This window comes from Eucalyptus grandis, chromosome 7 (assembly GCF_016545825.1).
Source record: "Eucalyptus grandis isolate ANBG69807.140 chromosome 7, ASM1654582v1, whole genome shotgun sequence".
In the NCBI taxonomy this organism is placed as follows: domain Eukaryota; kingdom Viridiplantae; phylum Streptophyta; class Magnoliopsida; order Myrtales; family Myrtaceae; genus Eucalyptus; species Eucalyptus grandis.
The window spans coordinates 27,539,121-27,556,122 of record NC_052618.1 but is presented as its reverse complement, the minus strand read 5'-3'; the positions used below and the strand labels follow the sequence as shown (position 1 = coordinate 27,556,122).

The 17,002-nt window shown below is 39.7% G+C and overlaps 2 protein-coding genes across 2 annotated transcripts; both read left to right on the top strand.

Moving 5' to 3' along the window:
• Positions 1–2,749: 2,749 nt before the first annotated feature.
• On the top strand, positions 2,750–4,453 carry LOC104425970 (transcription factor PRE3). Its single transcript, XM_010038860.3, has 2 exons — positions 2,750–3,346; positions 3,987–4,453. Exons 1-2 carry the CDS (start codon positions 3,221–3,223, stop codon positions 4,134–4,136), a joined length of 276 nt encoding a protein of 91 aa, XP_010037162.1. The 5' UTR covers positions 2,750–3,220; the 3' UTR covers positions 4,137–4,453.
• Positions 4,454–11,745: 7,292 nt separating this feature from the next.
• Positions 11,746–16,931, top strand: LOC104425969 (probable serine/threonine-protein kinase PBL3). Its single transcript, XM_010038859.3, has 6 exons — positions 11,746–12,087; positions 14,498–14,838; positions 14,909–15,044; positions 15,135–15,271; positions 15,493–15,616; positions 16,239–16,931. The coding sequence occupies exons 1-6, from the start codon at positions 12,021–12,023 to the stop codon at positions 16,712–16,714; spliced, it is 1,281 nt and encodes a 426-aa protein (XP_010037161.1). The 5' UTR covers positions 11,746–12,020; the 3' UTR covers positions 16,715–16,931.
• The last annotated feature ends 71 nt before the right edge of the window (positions 16,932–17,002 follow it).

Below are 17,002 nucleotides of genomic sequence, written 5' to 3'. Positions count from 1 at the left end.
GTGAAACCTAAACCAAGATTTGTGTTTTTCTTGATTTATGTCTTTGTACGATCTTGCATTATCCTATGGCATTTGATGGTGAGTACATAATTTGGATCTACTAGTTTAAACTTCCATTTTATGACTAATAACTTTTACTTTATTATCGTTTCATATTTTTTATGTATCTAAATATAAGTTGTGTTCAGCGGATTGTAACAGTAAGTAGTGGTTATCAAAGGTGATGATTTATTGTAATAATTTAATTAATAATACAGATAGAACCTATAATTTACTCTAGAACCTGTGACAAAATAAGTTTGAGATTTTAAGGTACGTAGGGTGGTTCCAGGTTCTCAAAAATAAGAATCCTATTCCAACGTGTTGGTTCTAGATTTTAGGTGGAACTTGTATGAAACCTATGTTGTGTTTGTTTCACGGAAAACGTAACATTTTTGGAAAATGTTTTCCGGGAAACCATTTTCTAGGAAAATAGTTAGTTTTCCTTAATTTGGTGATACGTAACTGAAAATATTTTATGGTGTTTGGATTGCATTTGAAAAATGATTGAAAGTGTAGAAGATGTCGATGAAGAGGAAGAGGAGGGAGCGAAGCCAATGGGAGCGCAGGAGGGGCTAGGGTTGGAGGAGGCGGCGATGACAAAAAGGAGGGGCCGAAGGAGAATGAGAGAGGGGAGGAGGAGTTAGGGTTTATCTTCACAGGAAAAAAAGAAAAGAGAAAATAAGAAAAAAAGAAAAGAAAAGATATAATAATAACAAATTTAAAATTTTTAATTAGAAATTCTTTTTAATAATAAATTTTTCATCAAGCAAAGACCTTAAAATATTTGGGAAAATATTTTCCAATTTTTTCAAAAGGGAAATCGTTTTCTTGAATTTAAGCTTTGGAAGAAAAACATTTTTCGTTGATTAGGAAAACATTGACTCATTTTCTTAAATGAACCAAACGCTGGAAAATGAAGAAAACTTTTCTCGGAAATCGTTTTCGCAAAATAAACACACCCCTAGAATGAAATTTGGAACTGCTCACTTCTACTCTTTTGTGTCTGATTATATAACTTTTGAATAAGTAATGGGAATTAGATTAGACCGCCGAGTGTTGTTTGAGGTCCAACTTGACTCCCGCACGAGCTCGAGCTTGAGATGGACTCGGAATCAGGAGAGCAGCTAGATTGACTTAGGAACGTCTCGATTAGATGGTTACATGCTCAGCACGTGAATATTTCCCAACAATTTCAAGTGTTACGGCGGAAAATGACGGGCAAAGAACAATCATGTTCCTACCATATGATCCACGTTGATCCCAAGAGCTCCCCTTCCCAATCTCGAAAGCACGCCCGTCTCTCTTGCAGCTGGGAAGCGTCGTGAATTTTGAGTAACGTGGTTCGAATTTTCTTACGTGAATTCGGTGCTCGTGCATTTGCAGAGATGGAATCTGCGGCATAATTTGTGGCAATTAAAGTACAAATCGAATCATACCACGTAAGAACACAAGGGCGGCATTCACCTCCGTCGAAAACTTGGTTTTAGTCTCCTACTTGACTGCTCGTATGGAACTTTTAGTTGCCCATATGCACCAATCCTAGTCAACAAGGATGGTGGGAGATTCACGTGGATGCACGACTTGATTTCTTTCTAGCCTGACTAAGAGTGTCTAGCTCCACACATGTGCTCGATGCACCAAAGTATGCACCCTCACAAACGGTCCTCCAATCGACTATGTTACGATGTTTGTGTATACCAAGTTTTGCATGTCCAATGCTTTTCCGTTCTATTGATTTTCGCTGTGAATAAATGATTTGAAAAACGACTTTTCTAAAAATAATTGTTTGCATTGTTTACGAAAATAAATGAACGAAAAATAATTTCATTATCAACGATGATGTTTAGAGATAAATTTTTATCGAAAATGAAAGATTTGTGATTGACTAATTATCTCAAGTAATACAAGAGATCATATTTAGGAAAATAGCAAAGTGTTGTGGCTTAAATTTGATTCCGAACATACGAATCCTTTGGATAAGAATAGAATAATTGGTTTTGGGTAAAAGGATGAGTTGGGGATCCTATTTAATATATATCCTATATTATATATATATATATATATATATTTGGTTAGCTGATACCCAATTCCCGAATTCAATTAGTCAAGATACTGATATGTAGTTATTATAATTTGACAGGCATAGTATGTCATTTAATAGCAAGGCTGTTTATTTTTATTCAGATGTCAATTAATTGAAAAAAATCAAAAGGAATAAAATTAGGGTCTCAAGCGTGGTTCTGGATTTGAATGTACTACAATAGGAAGAGTAATACGGACCTTTTGCAAGGTCAAAATGGCCTTTGACAACATTCAGGATTAGTCGAATCTAATTTTTGGACACGGATAACCCTTTTCATGTTCATCCTACTATCATTCCTACTATCAAGCAATGAGGATCTCGAACTCGAGATTATGAATACTTGAATTACAGATTGTTGGATAGGCTATGAGATTTCCTAGGGTTTTACTGATGATAATCAATAAGACTTAGCTAGAAAAACACAGGCGATTCAGCAACAGTACTGGAACCAGATTAAAATAACATAGTATTGCATGAAAAGTCCGACAGACACAGACACCGCATTGCTGGCACAAAAGCACGCACGAACCTCTCTCTCTCTCTGTCTCTGTCTCTCTCTCTCTCTCTCTCTCGAGTAAACATGGTCAAGAGAACGAGAAACCCACTTGGGAAATGGCAAATCACGCCCGAGCTGGGAAACATACAGAAGCGAAAGACAGCATGGCATTGGCATCGGCATCGCCATGCTCTCCCTCTCTCTCTCTCGACTTCTATTTAATACCACCTTTTCAGCCCACTGCATCATCCCATTCCCATGCAGTTTTGTCTTCTCCCACTCCACAAAACCCACTTCCCTGTGTTCTCTTGTGCCTCTCTCTCTCTCCCCACCTATACTCCACTCCTCCAAGCTAGAGCGCATGTACTGTCTATGTGTGTCTCTCTTCTGACGCTAGTCTGCATCCCCTTCAGGCACTTCTCTTGGCTATAGCTTCCTGAGTGAGATCAGCTCTTTTCGTTCGTCTTCTGACAAAAGGGCTTTCTTCGACCCATTACTTGTCCCGCTTCAGTTACCACAGCAGTTCAGAGAGAGACCCGGTGTCTGAGCTTCAGTTTTAGAAGTTTGACCTTTCTTCGAAGAGAATCATTTAGCTTATCATGTCTAGCAGGAGGTCAAGATCGAGACAATCCGGAAGCTCCGGAATCAGCGATGACCAGATCATCGACCTCGTCTCCAAGTTGCAGCAACTCCTCCCCGAAATCCGTAACCGTCGCTCCGACAAGGTAACCCCCATCCGGGACATCTCTCGAGATACACGTCATTGTTCAGCTAGAAGAGGCACACATCTCATGACCTGATGAATGCTTTTAAGACGATAAAGTTTACCTGACTGAACACGAGCTTGTGTGGAAAGTTGCGGCAGCGGATTTTCTAATGTGTAGACGACTTGTATTCCAAAAAAAAAAAAAAAAAAAAAAAAAAAAATAGCGTGCCCAAGTTTATCCACCATGATCTTTCTCTTTTCCTTTCACAAAGGAAAAAGAAAAAGGGCTGCCGCATCTATAGGGGCAAACGTAACTTATTGCAGTCTAATTCAAGCCGATAAGGTATCTAATCTGACTTTAGACCCTGTGGAGTTAATTCCTTGAAAAACAACGAAGATTTTTAAGTCAGTAGTTGTCCGAAAAGTCTTCTCCTTCGTATTGCTCCTTTAGACTGGAAAAAGCTGATCAGACTTCTTTAGGTGTGTTAAATAATTGGTCTTTCTAAACAGCTAAATATACGTGAAATCTTTTAATAGGCTTCCTTTTCTTTTTCTCGCGGTGCAATTAATGCTTTGAAAATCAGGAAGGTGCTCCGAGCGGCAAGCTTTAGCATGATCCTTGATTGATGGTTGATAGAGGGGTTCATGAAACTGTGCAGGTATCAGCAGCGAAGGTTCTGCAAGAGACGTGCAACCACATAAGAAGCTTGCACAGAGAGGTCGACGATCTGAGCGAGCGGCTCTCGGAGCTGCTGGCCAACAGCGACAGCGACCAAGCTGCTGTCATCAGGAACCTACTCATGCAGTAGCAGACCCTAGAGAAACAGCAAAGATCACGGATTAATTTAGGAGCTAAAAGTTTTTCTGGTGGGCATGCTATAAGTCCTGTCTAAGGTCTTTTTCCCTGTCAACCTTTTACTTGCGGGTGTTGTCTCCTTTTCCTCTCCATGGTTTTCCCTTTCGTCGATTCCGAGCTCTTATTCTAGGGTTTTCTTTCTTTCTTTCTTTCTCTCTTCTTTTTCGGCACCGGATTAGACAAGAGGCTCTGATGTAGCTGCGAATGGGTAGTTCCCTCTCGGGAATCTGTGTTGAGCAGATGCAATAAATCGATCAAGTTTTACCGTTCCTTGTTATCTCTCTTTTCTCTTGTTCTCCCGCGCTCAAAGAACAAAGCGTAAGACAAAGGGTCAAGATCACATCAGATGAGCACGCTGAGCAGTGGTTGTTTGACTCTTTATCCTCCATGAATGAAATCTTCCATATTCGCATGCTGAAACGAAGGAAGAATAGAAAAAGGAAAATGGGGAATTGATCAAGTAGTGACGGTCGCATCTCCACCGCTAACTCTCTCACTTATTTCTTTAGAAAGCGTGAAGAAAAATTTTCACTTGGGATTTGCTCCACTTCAATTGAGTCAGATTTCATTTATGTGGAAAAAGAAAACAAGGGACATAATTATTCCCGAGAAAATTGACGGCTAGAATAAATTTACAAGCATGAAAATACTATCACTCAAGAGACTATTGAAGATATTAAATTTCCAAAAGAGAAAAAAAAGAGTAAAAATTGTTGTTCTCGAATGGCGTTCTCGTGTTGTACGGTGTCAAGGACTGTTATCAGACTCATATTCATTCTTTTTCCCTTCGCCGCATTGTACTTCGATTTTTCTTTTTGGTTGTTTGGTATCAAAATCGAAATCAAGAAAGATTAGTGAATTTCCCTTTTTTTTTTTTTTTTTTTTGGTCGGAGTGAATTTCCTATTTCAAATCGAGAGAAATTTTACATTTGACATTTAATTTTCATCGTAAATTCTTAGATTCATATATATATATATCATTTTACCAATCTCTGCCATTAAAAAAGTACGGCTCGATAACCACATGGTTTTCTTTTCCCTACGATAACTCCATCCATTTGTTTCTTTAAATATGGGAACTAGTCGTCTTCTTAAACAACTAAAATGGGCGGCCAATGTTGCGCCGTTACTCAAGTACTGTCACGCTAGCACTGTCCAGAGGAAAATGTGAGGGTGTGCGAGTGCATGGGGACATAATTTATACAAAGGGGAGCCTCTTCTTATGCACGATATTTCCGTTCCATCCCTAGAAAATGAATAATCAGAAAATTATTCAAGAGCCGCCTCGATTTTGAGGGTGATGCGCCTTTGTCCCTATACTTTCGATCGCTATCCTTGCACCGTATTTTAGTTAGCCTATGCAATGCACCCGACTTTCAAAGGGTCAAAGTGTATTTCATCGTGATCATTCCAATGAAATATCTCCTTTTGTCTTAATTTCTTAATAAATGAAAATAATAAAAGTAGAAAGATAATATTGGACGATAAAGATCCTTACAATTCGATGAATATGTTAATACCACTAATGAAGTATATTAAGAAAAAGGAATTTAAATAACAAAAATGGAAGAGGGCCTTGTCAAGCTTGGTGACAAATTAAAAGCTTGAAACCTATAGTTCCACCGCATTTTTTACAGAAAAATTGTTACTTCCGGGATATCGTGCAATAATTTCTAGGGCAAAGGCGTACTCCTGCCGATGTTCATCGGGTTTTTGTGTGATTTCCTTTTTGAATAATTACGACTTTGGAGCAGCAATTAGGAGATGTGGGGTGAGATGATGATGGCAGAAACGTTAGGATCGATCTCGACTTTGTGGAGACTCTGTTGATGAGGCGATCGTTGTGGGCTTTGGTTTTGGGCTGTAGGTCCATATATATCTGGGCCCTTCCCTTGTGAACTGAACAAGTAGCCAAAGCCCAATGTGGGAAGAAAGCATGCTATTTTCCCAATGTGTCAACTCGGAATCCCTGGACAAACAACTATCTCCAGACAAGAAGAAAAGCAAAAAATATGCGAAATATTGTGACGCTTTCTCTCTTATTGGGAAGGGATAATGACACAAATAGTCTTTAAAATATTGATCAATGTGTAATGTGGCATTTAAATTTTAAATTTGTTCAATATAATATTTGAACTTTAGTTTTAAGTGCAATGTCGTCCATAAACTTGTAATTTGTTCAATGTGATTTATAAATTTTTGATATATGTTCAACTAAGTCACTATGAAATGCTCGATGTTATCTTTCAATTAATTCAAGTTTATGGACATTATTGAACATTTTGATATAGTTCACGACTAGATTTTATATATATATTAAAAGTTTATGATGCATTCAACAAATTAAAAGTCTGGAGACGAACGACATTATATGTTGAGTCAAAATTGATGGGCTATTTGTGCCATCATTCGTTTTTAGATAGGAAAAAATGGGTCAAAGCAAGCTCGGAAAAGACAATATAAAGAAGGGGTTGTCCAGAAAAGCAGCTGATGATGATTATTTCCCCCTTTGATTTCCTTATTTACCAAGAACTGTTCAATTCTTTTGAGGCGCCTAAAGACACGTGTCCAGTCTCTTTTGCAACGACAGCATCTGCCACCCTAACAACCCCGACTTTTTGGCAGATTTACACGTTATACATTCCCACATCAGCCGTCTCGAAATTTGACAGTGTCGCCCCACATATGGACACGAGGTTGGGAACACGTGCGAGCTCCTCGGATTGGAGAACAGGGATGGGAAACGTAGCTTTCCAGTTTCCATGACGCATGGAGTCTCGCGTTTCAAAAGTCAACCCCCTTTTCGGTTCTGGACTCATGCACGACTTGGCCACGGATCGGCCGCCGGAAGTCCCATCGTGATTCGTGGAGCGGCGAAGCGTGGTCTAAGATTTTTTGCGTTTATACGCTGCTGATTTCATGGGAAGTTTTTCCATAAAATCGCACTCAAGTGCGATACCAAAAGAGTCATCATACCATCCAGTAAAGTCTGGATTTCATTGTCCATGCAATAAAGTAAGGTACTTTTGTTTATTCGTCAAGTTAGATGGAAATAATTAGATTCACTTCTTTTTTGGAAAGTTTTTTTTTTGCTTTTTAATCTCTTCGTCTTACTTCAATAATTATCAGTTACCTGATTTTCTAAAATGAATTGAAATACCCCTACTCCTTTTGCTGAAAAAATAAATAATTTGTCCATCATAATTAGCCTTGTTTAAAATGTGTTAGAGATAAATTATCTTCCTTAGTTGATTGTAATTGCTATTGTAATATTCTATTACTTTAGATAGTCATTCATATTAGCCAATAAATAGGCTCATGTAGTCTTTAGTATAACACGCAAATATCGAAAATTCCTCAAATCTATTTTTTGTTTTATTCTTAACTTGGTATCAACAAGGTATAGAGGAGTAAGAAGTACCATGTTCTTGAATAATGAAACGAATTGTGCATAGAATAATAGACCAATTGTTGGGGGAATCCTCCATAGCAGAAGCGGTGGTGGATGCTCATAGGTTGCTTTAGGTGGTGGTTGATAACAATTGGATGCATGGTGAGAAGATTGGCAACAGTGAGTACAATATAGCTTGCTGCAAGCACTGTATCTGTAGGAGTGGAGACTGATAAAGTAGCGCAATGTGCCTTTAAAGTAGCAAGTCGAGTCTCTTTAGTCAACATTTTCTAAACAATTGCCTCGAGTAAGGTAAATGATGCTGATGTAAAAGTGAAGCTCACATAAATTCAAACTCATCATTAAGTGTAAGAAAAAATTGCATAACACGTATATATATTGAAGAAGAGTACATGCTATTCATATGGTCTCACGTTTCATCTTGTCTCCATTAATATCCTTTTTTCAAATGCTAGTTGACATTTTATACGTCACCTCGAGTTTAAGGAAAACGTTAGAGATATAATTATCTTAATTGATTGCTTCTAATTGATATTGTAATATTATTTTACTTTAAATAGTCATCTAGAATAGCATGTGCTCTTCAATATAACACACAAAAATATATATAGAATTCCTCAAATTTATTTTCCGCTTTATTCTCGACTCTAACAATGACCTTTGCTTCTGTATAATGTAAATGTTGTTACTTTTTCTTCAATATCGCGAAAACCTTACTCCTCTTTCAAACTCTTTAAAAACAAGAACACTCGAATTGATAAAGTTTCTTCTCTAATTTCATAGAGTCGCCATATCTATGTATGCATAATTTCACAAATGGTTGTCCAAAGGACTAAGAGCTTACCAAACTCGGCGGACCAATTATCTATATTATTGTCACAACATGACAATCCTTTTGCTTTTGCACATGCCTCGACCGTAAGTCCGCCGTGGCACAACGAAACATAGGATGGTGTAGCATCGCATCACATGGGGTCGCGTGGGCCGGGGAGGTCTGACCATGGGTTTGTGTGGTCGTCGTGCAGTCTGGGGGTGGCGCAACTCCTCTTGGAAGGGCATGGCGTTCACACTTCTCCATCTCTACCTGCTCCTCGTCCTTTTGCATAGTATTTAATTCCATCTCTCATTTGCAAAGTCGCTTTCTAACGTGCACTTCACATATAGTGCTCATCGAGCACTGCCTGCTTCGAGTGAAAACCCTTCGAATCAAGGCTCTTTCCGGAGCGCAAAAAGTCGAGTCAAAACGTTACCATCCTTCGATCGAACAATTGAATATACTAGATGCATCGTGCTTTGAATGACTAGAAAGTAACTACTTAAAGTAGCGGCACATCGTCATTTGATATTACTAAACATTTTGACTCATCCTTCGATCGGACAATTGAATATACTAGATGCATCGTGCTTTGAATGACTAGAAAGTAACTACTTAAAGTAGCGGCACATCGTCATTTGATATTACTAAACATTCGGGGCATCATACGACCGAACTCATCCTTCGATCGGACAATTGAATATACTAGATGCATCGTGCTTTGAATGACTAGAAAGTAACTACTTAAAGTAGCGGCACATCGTCATTTGATATTACCAAACATTCGGGGCATCCTACGATTTGTCCTAAGATCGTCCAATGAAAGTCTTGTCTTAGAGACTGTGGGCCAAAACCTGTTTTTTTTTTTCTCTTTTTGTGTCTTAAAAGTCAAGTCCCTACGCAAAGCACTTGCATTAATTATCAAAAGATGTCAATGCACGGGGAATTTCTAAGAACCGAAGGAAGAGAAACGAACAAAAAGGCCTCTCCTCTCCACCGAGGAAAAATCCACGACGTCGACCCACTTTTTGTCCTGGATGTTTCCTTAGCATTTGACCCCTTTGGCAATCTTCATTATTAGAGCATTAACTTCTATATGTATAGGGTGACATGAAATAATTCCTACTTTTATTACGAAAAACTCCAACTTAATAAATATGTGATAAATTTACTCAAAGTTAAATTTTTTAACCATCTTAAACCCTACTATGGTATATTTGTGATGAATTTATCTAAACTTAATTTTTTGATTACAAAAAATCTAAACTGGTATAATTGTAATAAATTTACCATATGCTAGTTCCTATTGAATTAGACTAATAACATGCATCTATGATAAACAAAAAGTAAAACTCTAAATTGATATACCTATAAACTATCAATTGGTATAATTGTAATAAATTTACTATATGTTAATTCTTGTTGAACTAAATTAATACCGTACATCTATGATAAATAAAAGGTAAAAATCTAAATTAATATACTTATTAACTGTCAATTGTCATCCAACTAAGTAATTTTGACGGTAAAATCTAACGGAAACTAATAAATAGTAAATTTATCACTTGTGACCAATTTGTGAGTAAATTTGTCACAACTAGATTAGTTTAAAGTTTTTCATAATTTTAACCCATTGAAAAATAGGGCACCCACAATTAATTTCTGCTCAATTATTGGCTTCCCCGATTTGGGATAAGTTATCATATGAGGTAACGTTTCTTTTGCATGATTCTTTTGCTTATAGATGTTAGAGAGATCGTGCTTTCTTTTGTTCGTGGAATGCGCTTTGCAAATTTTTCCTAACTTTTTTTTATAGTTCGAAAGTTCATTTGAACTAGCCTAGATCTCAAAGGCTAGTCTTGCAGTCAATTAAAGGAAGGAAAAAAGAAGAAGAAGAAGAAGAAGAAGAAGGTGATGGCGATAGCGAATTTAGTTAAATTCCAAGAACGGATGAAGGAGGAATAACGGCAACTGTACCGTGAAGTTGTGGTCCACCGTCTCGAGACCAAATGCTAGCAGAAGCAGTGACGTCGGAGTGGGTCCATAAAAATGATGGAAACGAGCGTACGTGGGGGTCCAGCCAGCTGCAAGTGTCGCCTTCACGTTGCTTCAATGTTACCGTCCTCCTTCCCATCGAGGAAATTTCTTGGGCGGGTTTTTCATTTCGTGCATGACCTAGCCGACGCGACATGCCCGCATGGCACGCCCGTCTCGCCACTTGGTGTCAAGATTACGCGTTCGCTTGCGCTCGGCTCGCCTGTCGCCCCGTGCCTCTTTTCCATTTGTCGATAGGACTTAAATCCCAACACGAAATCTCATGGTAGTGACTACGTAGACTCAAGCGTGATCAATGACCATAGAGATCAGGATCTCGAACACTCTTATCCGGCCAATTACTTCTCGACACGCTCTTCCGAAATGGACATGGACTTCTCTGTGCACGATGATTGTGGTCCAAGTACGCGCACCCTATTAATATTCAAACCGTCGACTCAGATAAACTCAATATCTATCTAACGTAGGTGTGGCTAATCAAATTAAAGGCGTTGGCAAATGATCTGATATCTCCAGTACCACAAGATTGAATAGTGCAAATTGCTATATTGAGGAAACGTAATCAAAGGGAGATGATGCAGGGTCAAAGTTAGTTGAGATACTTATATTTTTAAACTCACTTTTGAGGTCATGAAAATCATAAATTAGTGTACGAGATGATTCGATCTGAAATGCAGGGTAAAAAGTTAGTTCAAATACTTATATTTTAAACTCACTTTTGAGGTCATGATAATTATAAATTAGTGCGTTTGTGCGAGGACCATTGGCGTTTATTTATCGAAAAAAGTCAATGGAAATGTACGGACAGTGGCTCCAATAGAGTGCACTCAGAATCACGCCACGAGCCTACGAGCATGCGAGCTGCAACTTGCTTGTCCGTTCCCACTGGAATAGTCCAGATTACCCTTCCCCCAACGCCCCGAGGCTCGTGCCTGCCACGTGGCCACCGGAGAGGCCCGAGACGTCTCGCCGCCGAGCCGGTCTCGCTTCCTCGCCCCCGAGAGAGCCGCTTATTTACGACGAGGCCCCCGTGGCACGCCTCGTAAATACAGAGCAAAAGGAGGGGCCAATTTTTCCCGCCGCTGCGAGGGGCAGATTGCTCCCGGCATCGCGAGCACGTCGCGACACGTCGGGGGGCTGCTTGTCTTGTCTTTTAGTTCACGTCATTTTTTCCTCGTTTTCCACAAAACCCAAAAAAAGAAAAATCACAAAAAAGAGAAAAAGAGAAAAAAAAATGATGTGAAAGAGAAATGGAAGAAATAGGAAATTCTGTTTTTTTTTTTTTTTTTCTCTCTCTCTCTCTCTCTCTCTCTGTTCCTTCTCGCGTCGCGTTGGTTCCTTCTCTCCAGCGCAGGGAGGAGAACGATGGAGGCGAGCGAGGAGGAGAGAGGCGTCAACATCGACATCTACGAAATCCCATTGGGGGAGTAGGTGTCTGTCGATTACGTTCGTCCTCTTTCGTTAGCTCCTCCCGAGGTTCTTGTTCTTTTGTTGTTCTTGGTTGGTGAAGAAGGACAAATTTTGAGGGGGGCGGCGGGGGAGATACAGATTGGCAAATGGGCAATTGCTGCGGCTCGCGCAAGAAGGAAGAGAAGTCGGAGACGCCGCTAACTACCACCTCCGGTAAACCATTCTCGCCGTAGCTCTTTGGATGTTCACGTCAAGCGCCACTGGGCTTGCTTTTTTTTTTTTTTTTTTAGCTCGTTTTCTTGGTTTTGCAAGATTTTTTTGGCTCCAGAAATGGCTTCCCTTTCGGTCGTTTCTGTTGTTTAACTTCCGGTTTCTTGTTTTGGGTTTCTTTGTTAATCACAATAGGAACTTGGGTTTTGGAGTTTTTTTTTTTTTTTTGCTGAGGTTGTTGTATTGGTTGTTCTTGGATCTATCTGTGGTCGTTCCGGTATTGGTGTTTTCGAGCGCAATGCGATTTCTGAATCTTGGGAAACACTTGAACGCTTTTTAGGCCAATGTTCGTTTCTTTATACGCGGAAACAGGGGCGGTGTTTAAAATCTTGATGATTTCCCGACATGGATTTTAGAAACTCGCCGTGCTTTTATGCTCTGGTCTGCTTCAATGAACTGGAATGTATCGAGATAATCGAATCAAGTGCTTTTTGTCCAAGAGTGATGAGTGCTTAGGAGAGTGTCGGTAATTTTGCGCTTGGAAGTGTCCAAGCTTTAAAATGCGTGAAAAAAGAGAGCAGAGCGGCACTTATTGCGAAGTTGTTGGCTGCACTTGGGCTTTTCCATGTGTACGATTATCGCCGGGTTGGGTTTGGTTGTAATTGTTAAGCATAGCTTTTCATGTGCATTTATAACGTCCTTTGGCTTGACATGTGAACTATTTCTGGTGATGGATTACCATCACTTTTTATCTGTTGGGCGGGACTTGGATGTTTGTAGGAGAACTACTGGTCTCTGGTCAGCATCATTTGATCCATCGGCAAGACATTATGCTTCATTCAAGTGATGCAGCCACAAGAATATTCAGTATGTAGTTGGATCTGAGCTTGCTAGTGATTAGAGAATTGAATAGAGCTTTGCACTCTTCCCATGAAGTCACTTATCGATATTGTTGAACCGTCTTAGTCCCGCTTATTGATTCCTACTTTGCTCCATTGAATAAGTTTTTCCCCCAACCACTTCGGTGGTCTTGGTGAGATCTTAAAATCAATTGCAAATTCACTTGGCAAGAATGGATATAAAATTGACTATTATGGTAGGTGGAACTGTTATGAGGTCAAAACAAGTTGACAATACTTGGTTTGTCACTACATGGCTCATAAAGAGGAATTTCTTCAAGTAATTACTCAAAGAAATATATATCTTTAGCTTAGAATCGCTTGATCAAGTTATAAACAAGATTTCAGTGTACTGATTTGACTCGTGGATTTTTATAGAGTGATTGCCCGAGATAGCTGCTTGGTGTTTGGAGGTTGCCTCCCCCACACCCATGCTTCTTGAGGATGCCGTGATAATGGTGGCAGTGTTGGTGAATTGGTTGACTTTTTGTTTCATAGAGTGGTGTTAGATTAATGTTTGTACTTTGTCGTACTGCAGTTGACGCACCTATAATGGTACGAGGCATTGATGAGTATGAAAACAGAGGATATATTAACCGTGGGCGACGGATCATTGATCTTGTTCGAGAAGAGAAAAATGGCCGAGAGTGCTTTGGGAGATCATTTGATTGATTTTGTTGATTCGGTTTTGTAACTTTTTCACATCTGAAAGGCTAGCAGCTATTTATGGCAACTCTTGTTTATTGGAAATAATTTAATTGTTACCCCTGTTTTCTGATACTTCCTTAATTTTTCCAGATTGATCTGAATTAATAGATGGCTTGACAGGCATCTAATTGACTGATTTACGACTTTCCTATGAATTTAGTTAGCTATTCCATTTATGTTGGAGTTGATTTTGGTACTTCTGTACAAAGAAATGTTTTAAACCTGCGGTTTTGTTTTTCGGAGTGCAAATTCTCAATATATATGCTGATTATCCCTGGTGCCAGAGTCAGTTCTGTCTACGAAAGATGGGGCTGCTTGGCCAACTAGAACAAAGACACAGTCACCTGCTCATTGACCTTGGGCTGCACATGCTTTGGCATGGACATGGAAGTCTGCATTCAGGCATATAGCTATTATTCTGTCCAAGCCAGAAAGACTTTACCTTGACATATTATGGATAAGTTGGTGCTTCTGTTAGAACCAAAGTTTAGTCATCGACTGCCATTTTCTTAATACAAACAAAGAATTTGCTTCTCTTTTAGCGATCACTCAGATGTATTGACTGCTTATTGCCAAAAGTTGGAAGAACTCACTGGAATAAGACTTGGTGTTTTGGACCTTCTGGTCTGTTCTTTTCATCTTTTTCTTTAGTTGCATCTCTTCTTTTGGGGAATTTGCGCTCATTTATTAGCGAATCATCCAACAAAGGAGTCATGAAGCCATGGAGTGTCACTGGGTGAATGGTTTTACATTTTTATTGTGCCTGCTTTCAACTCTTTGAATTGTAACAAAGATTCTTCTTTCAGGAGGTTTAAACCTTACTCAGAGCAGTATCCACTCTTCAACTGCTTTGAGTCCAAGTGTTCAACCTCGAGGTGAAAAGTGCAGACCTGTAAGTCTCCCCACTCCAAGATCTGAAGGTGACATACTATCATCTCCGCATTTAAAAGCTTTCACGTACAGTGAGCTTAAGAATGCCACAAGAAACTTCCGTAATGATAGCCTCATTGGAGAAGGGGGCTTTGGCTACGTGTACAAAGGGTGGATTGATGTGCAAACCCTTGGTCCTGCAAGGCCAGGATGTGGAATGGTTGTTGCTATCAAGAAGCTAAAGCCTGAGGGTTTTCAGGGTCACAAAGAGTGGTTGGTAAGTTCATTTATTGGACTAGATTTTCTCTTTGGAAAACTCTAAGCACTGTTGTTGCCTTCTGCTGCAGGCAGAAGTGAATTACCTTGGTCAACTTCATCATCCAAATCTGGTCAAACTTATTGGGTACTGCTTGGATGGTGATAATCGACTTTTAGTGTATGAGTATATGCCCAGGGGAAGTCTCGAAAATCATCTATTCCGGAGTGAGTCAATGTTTTTGGTACTTCATATCTTACTCAGCAAAAGGAGATGTATTTGAGCTCATCGAGTTATACATATATATATGAATGCAGGGGGTGCCCAGCCACTTTCCTGGGCAATAAGAATCAAAGTTGCTATAGGTGCTGCTCGGGGGCTCTCCTTTCTTCACGAATCAGAGCAACAAGTCATATATCGTGATTTTAAGGCTTCCAATATTCTGCTGGATTTGGTATGTGCGTTCAAAAGACCAGCAACTGCCAATACACTTGATATCAAACGGAGAGATTCTGTCTATCTATTTGTTTTGTACATGTTGCACGCGTGTGCTTGGCCACATGCTTGAGTGCATGTGCATTAACAATCCACTTATTCTGGATTAAGAAATTGCTCCTTTTTCTGTTCTATAGGCTAAATTGGTTCTGCATGTAATGTTCATTGTCAATGATGCAGGAATATAATGCAAAACTTTCAGACTTTGGCTTGGCAAAGGCAGGCCCCACTGGTGATCGGACTCATGTTTCAACTCAAGTGATGGGTACTCAAGGTTATGCTGCTCCTGAATATATAGCAACAGGTGCGATTGGCATTGGTCTTTTATAATGTTTGTGAGGCAATCCTTTACTAATGAGTCATCATGAACTGATACTTAAACTAATCCCAGAAGATATGGTTATTGTTTTGGCATTTTAATGGAAGCAATATGCAAATACTTGGAAGTCAAACCTGGGTTTTGAATGGCCATTCCTCCTATATCACCAGGATGATACATACTACCAGAATTATTTACAGTTGCTGATTTAAATGGCCTTAGCATATCTATCACTGCCGAAGAAAGTATGAGATCTGAATTGACACAGGGTGTTGTTGTATCCAAACATGGACGGTGATTGAATGTTTACTGAACTAGATTCAAAGTGCAACCATGCTGACACATTTCATTTGATTTGCATGGATTAGCAAATCCTTGTTTATCAAATTCTTGAAGTGGTTGATAACATCATACATCACTCTAATCCATAAACCAAACATGGCCTATGAGGCGGTTTTTATTTCATAAATGTCATCGATAGGGAAGTTTGGAACTTGGGAGGAATGAGGGATGAATGGTTATTTCACTGAATGGAAATGCTTGATTCCTGTTCTGGGGAACTTTTCTCGTTCTCTGTGCCCTGATATACACTGTTTCTGTTGAACAGGGCGTTTGACTGCACGGTGTGATGTGTACAGCTTTGGGGTTGTGCTGCTGGAGTTGCTCTCAGGACGTCGCACTGTCGATAAATCAAAAGTCGGGGTGGAGCAAAATCTCGTGGATTGGGCTAAACCATATTTAAGAGATAAGCGGAAGCTATACCGCATAATGGACGTGAAATTGGAGGGGCAGTATCCTCAAAAGGGAGCATTTATGGCCGCATTCCTTGCCTTTGAGTGTATTGGTGATGCCAAACATCGACCTTCAATGACCGAGGTCCTGGCGAGACTAGAGAAGATTCCAGTGCCAAAAGAGTCGACGGCCACTGCTAGACAGGAGAAGCAGTTCGGCTCCTCATCTCCAGGACTGAGATCTCCATTGCAACGCAACTGCCCTTCGCCGGCTGTCAGGACGCCAAGAGGATCATCCCCGTTGATAACGCCGAGAACCCCGCCCTCCACCATGAGATCGCCTCGTCACTGAAGAGCTACGGCAGATTCTTTTGTACCTCACACGTTTAACAGCAATGTACATCCTCCTCATTTTCTGTATCCCGTACTCTGGATCAGCCATTGTAAGCTTTTGTTTTGTCACAGTCTAACAATGTAAGAGGGAAAATTTTGAATGGGGCTGGAGCTAGACTTCACTTCTTTCATTTTCCATGGGAGAATTGAAATATCTCTGGGGTTCATCCAAATCACTTTTTGTTTGTCTTCTGAGTTATGCTCCAAATCACATTTCATCTGTCAGTATATCTTCATTCGTAGAAAT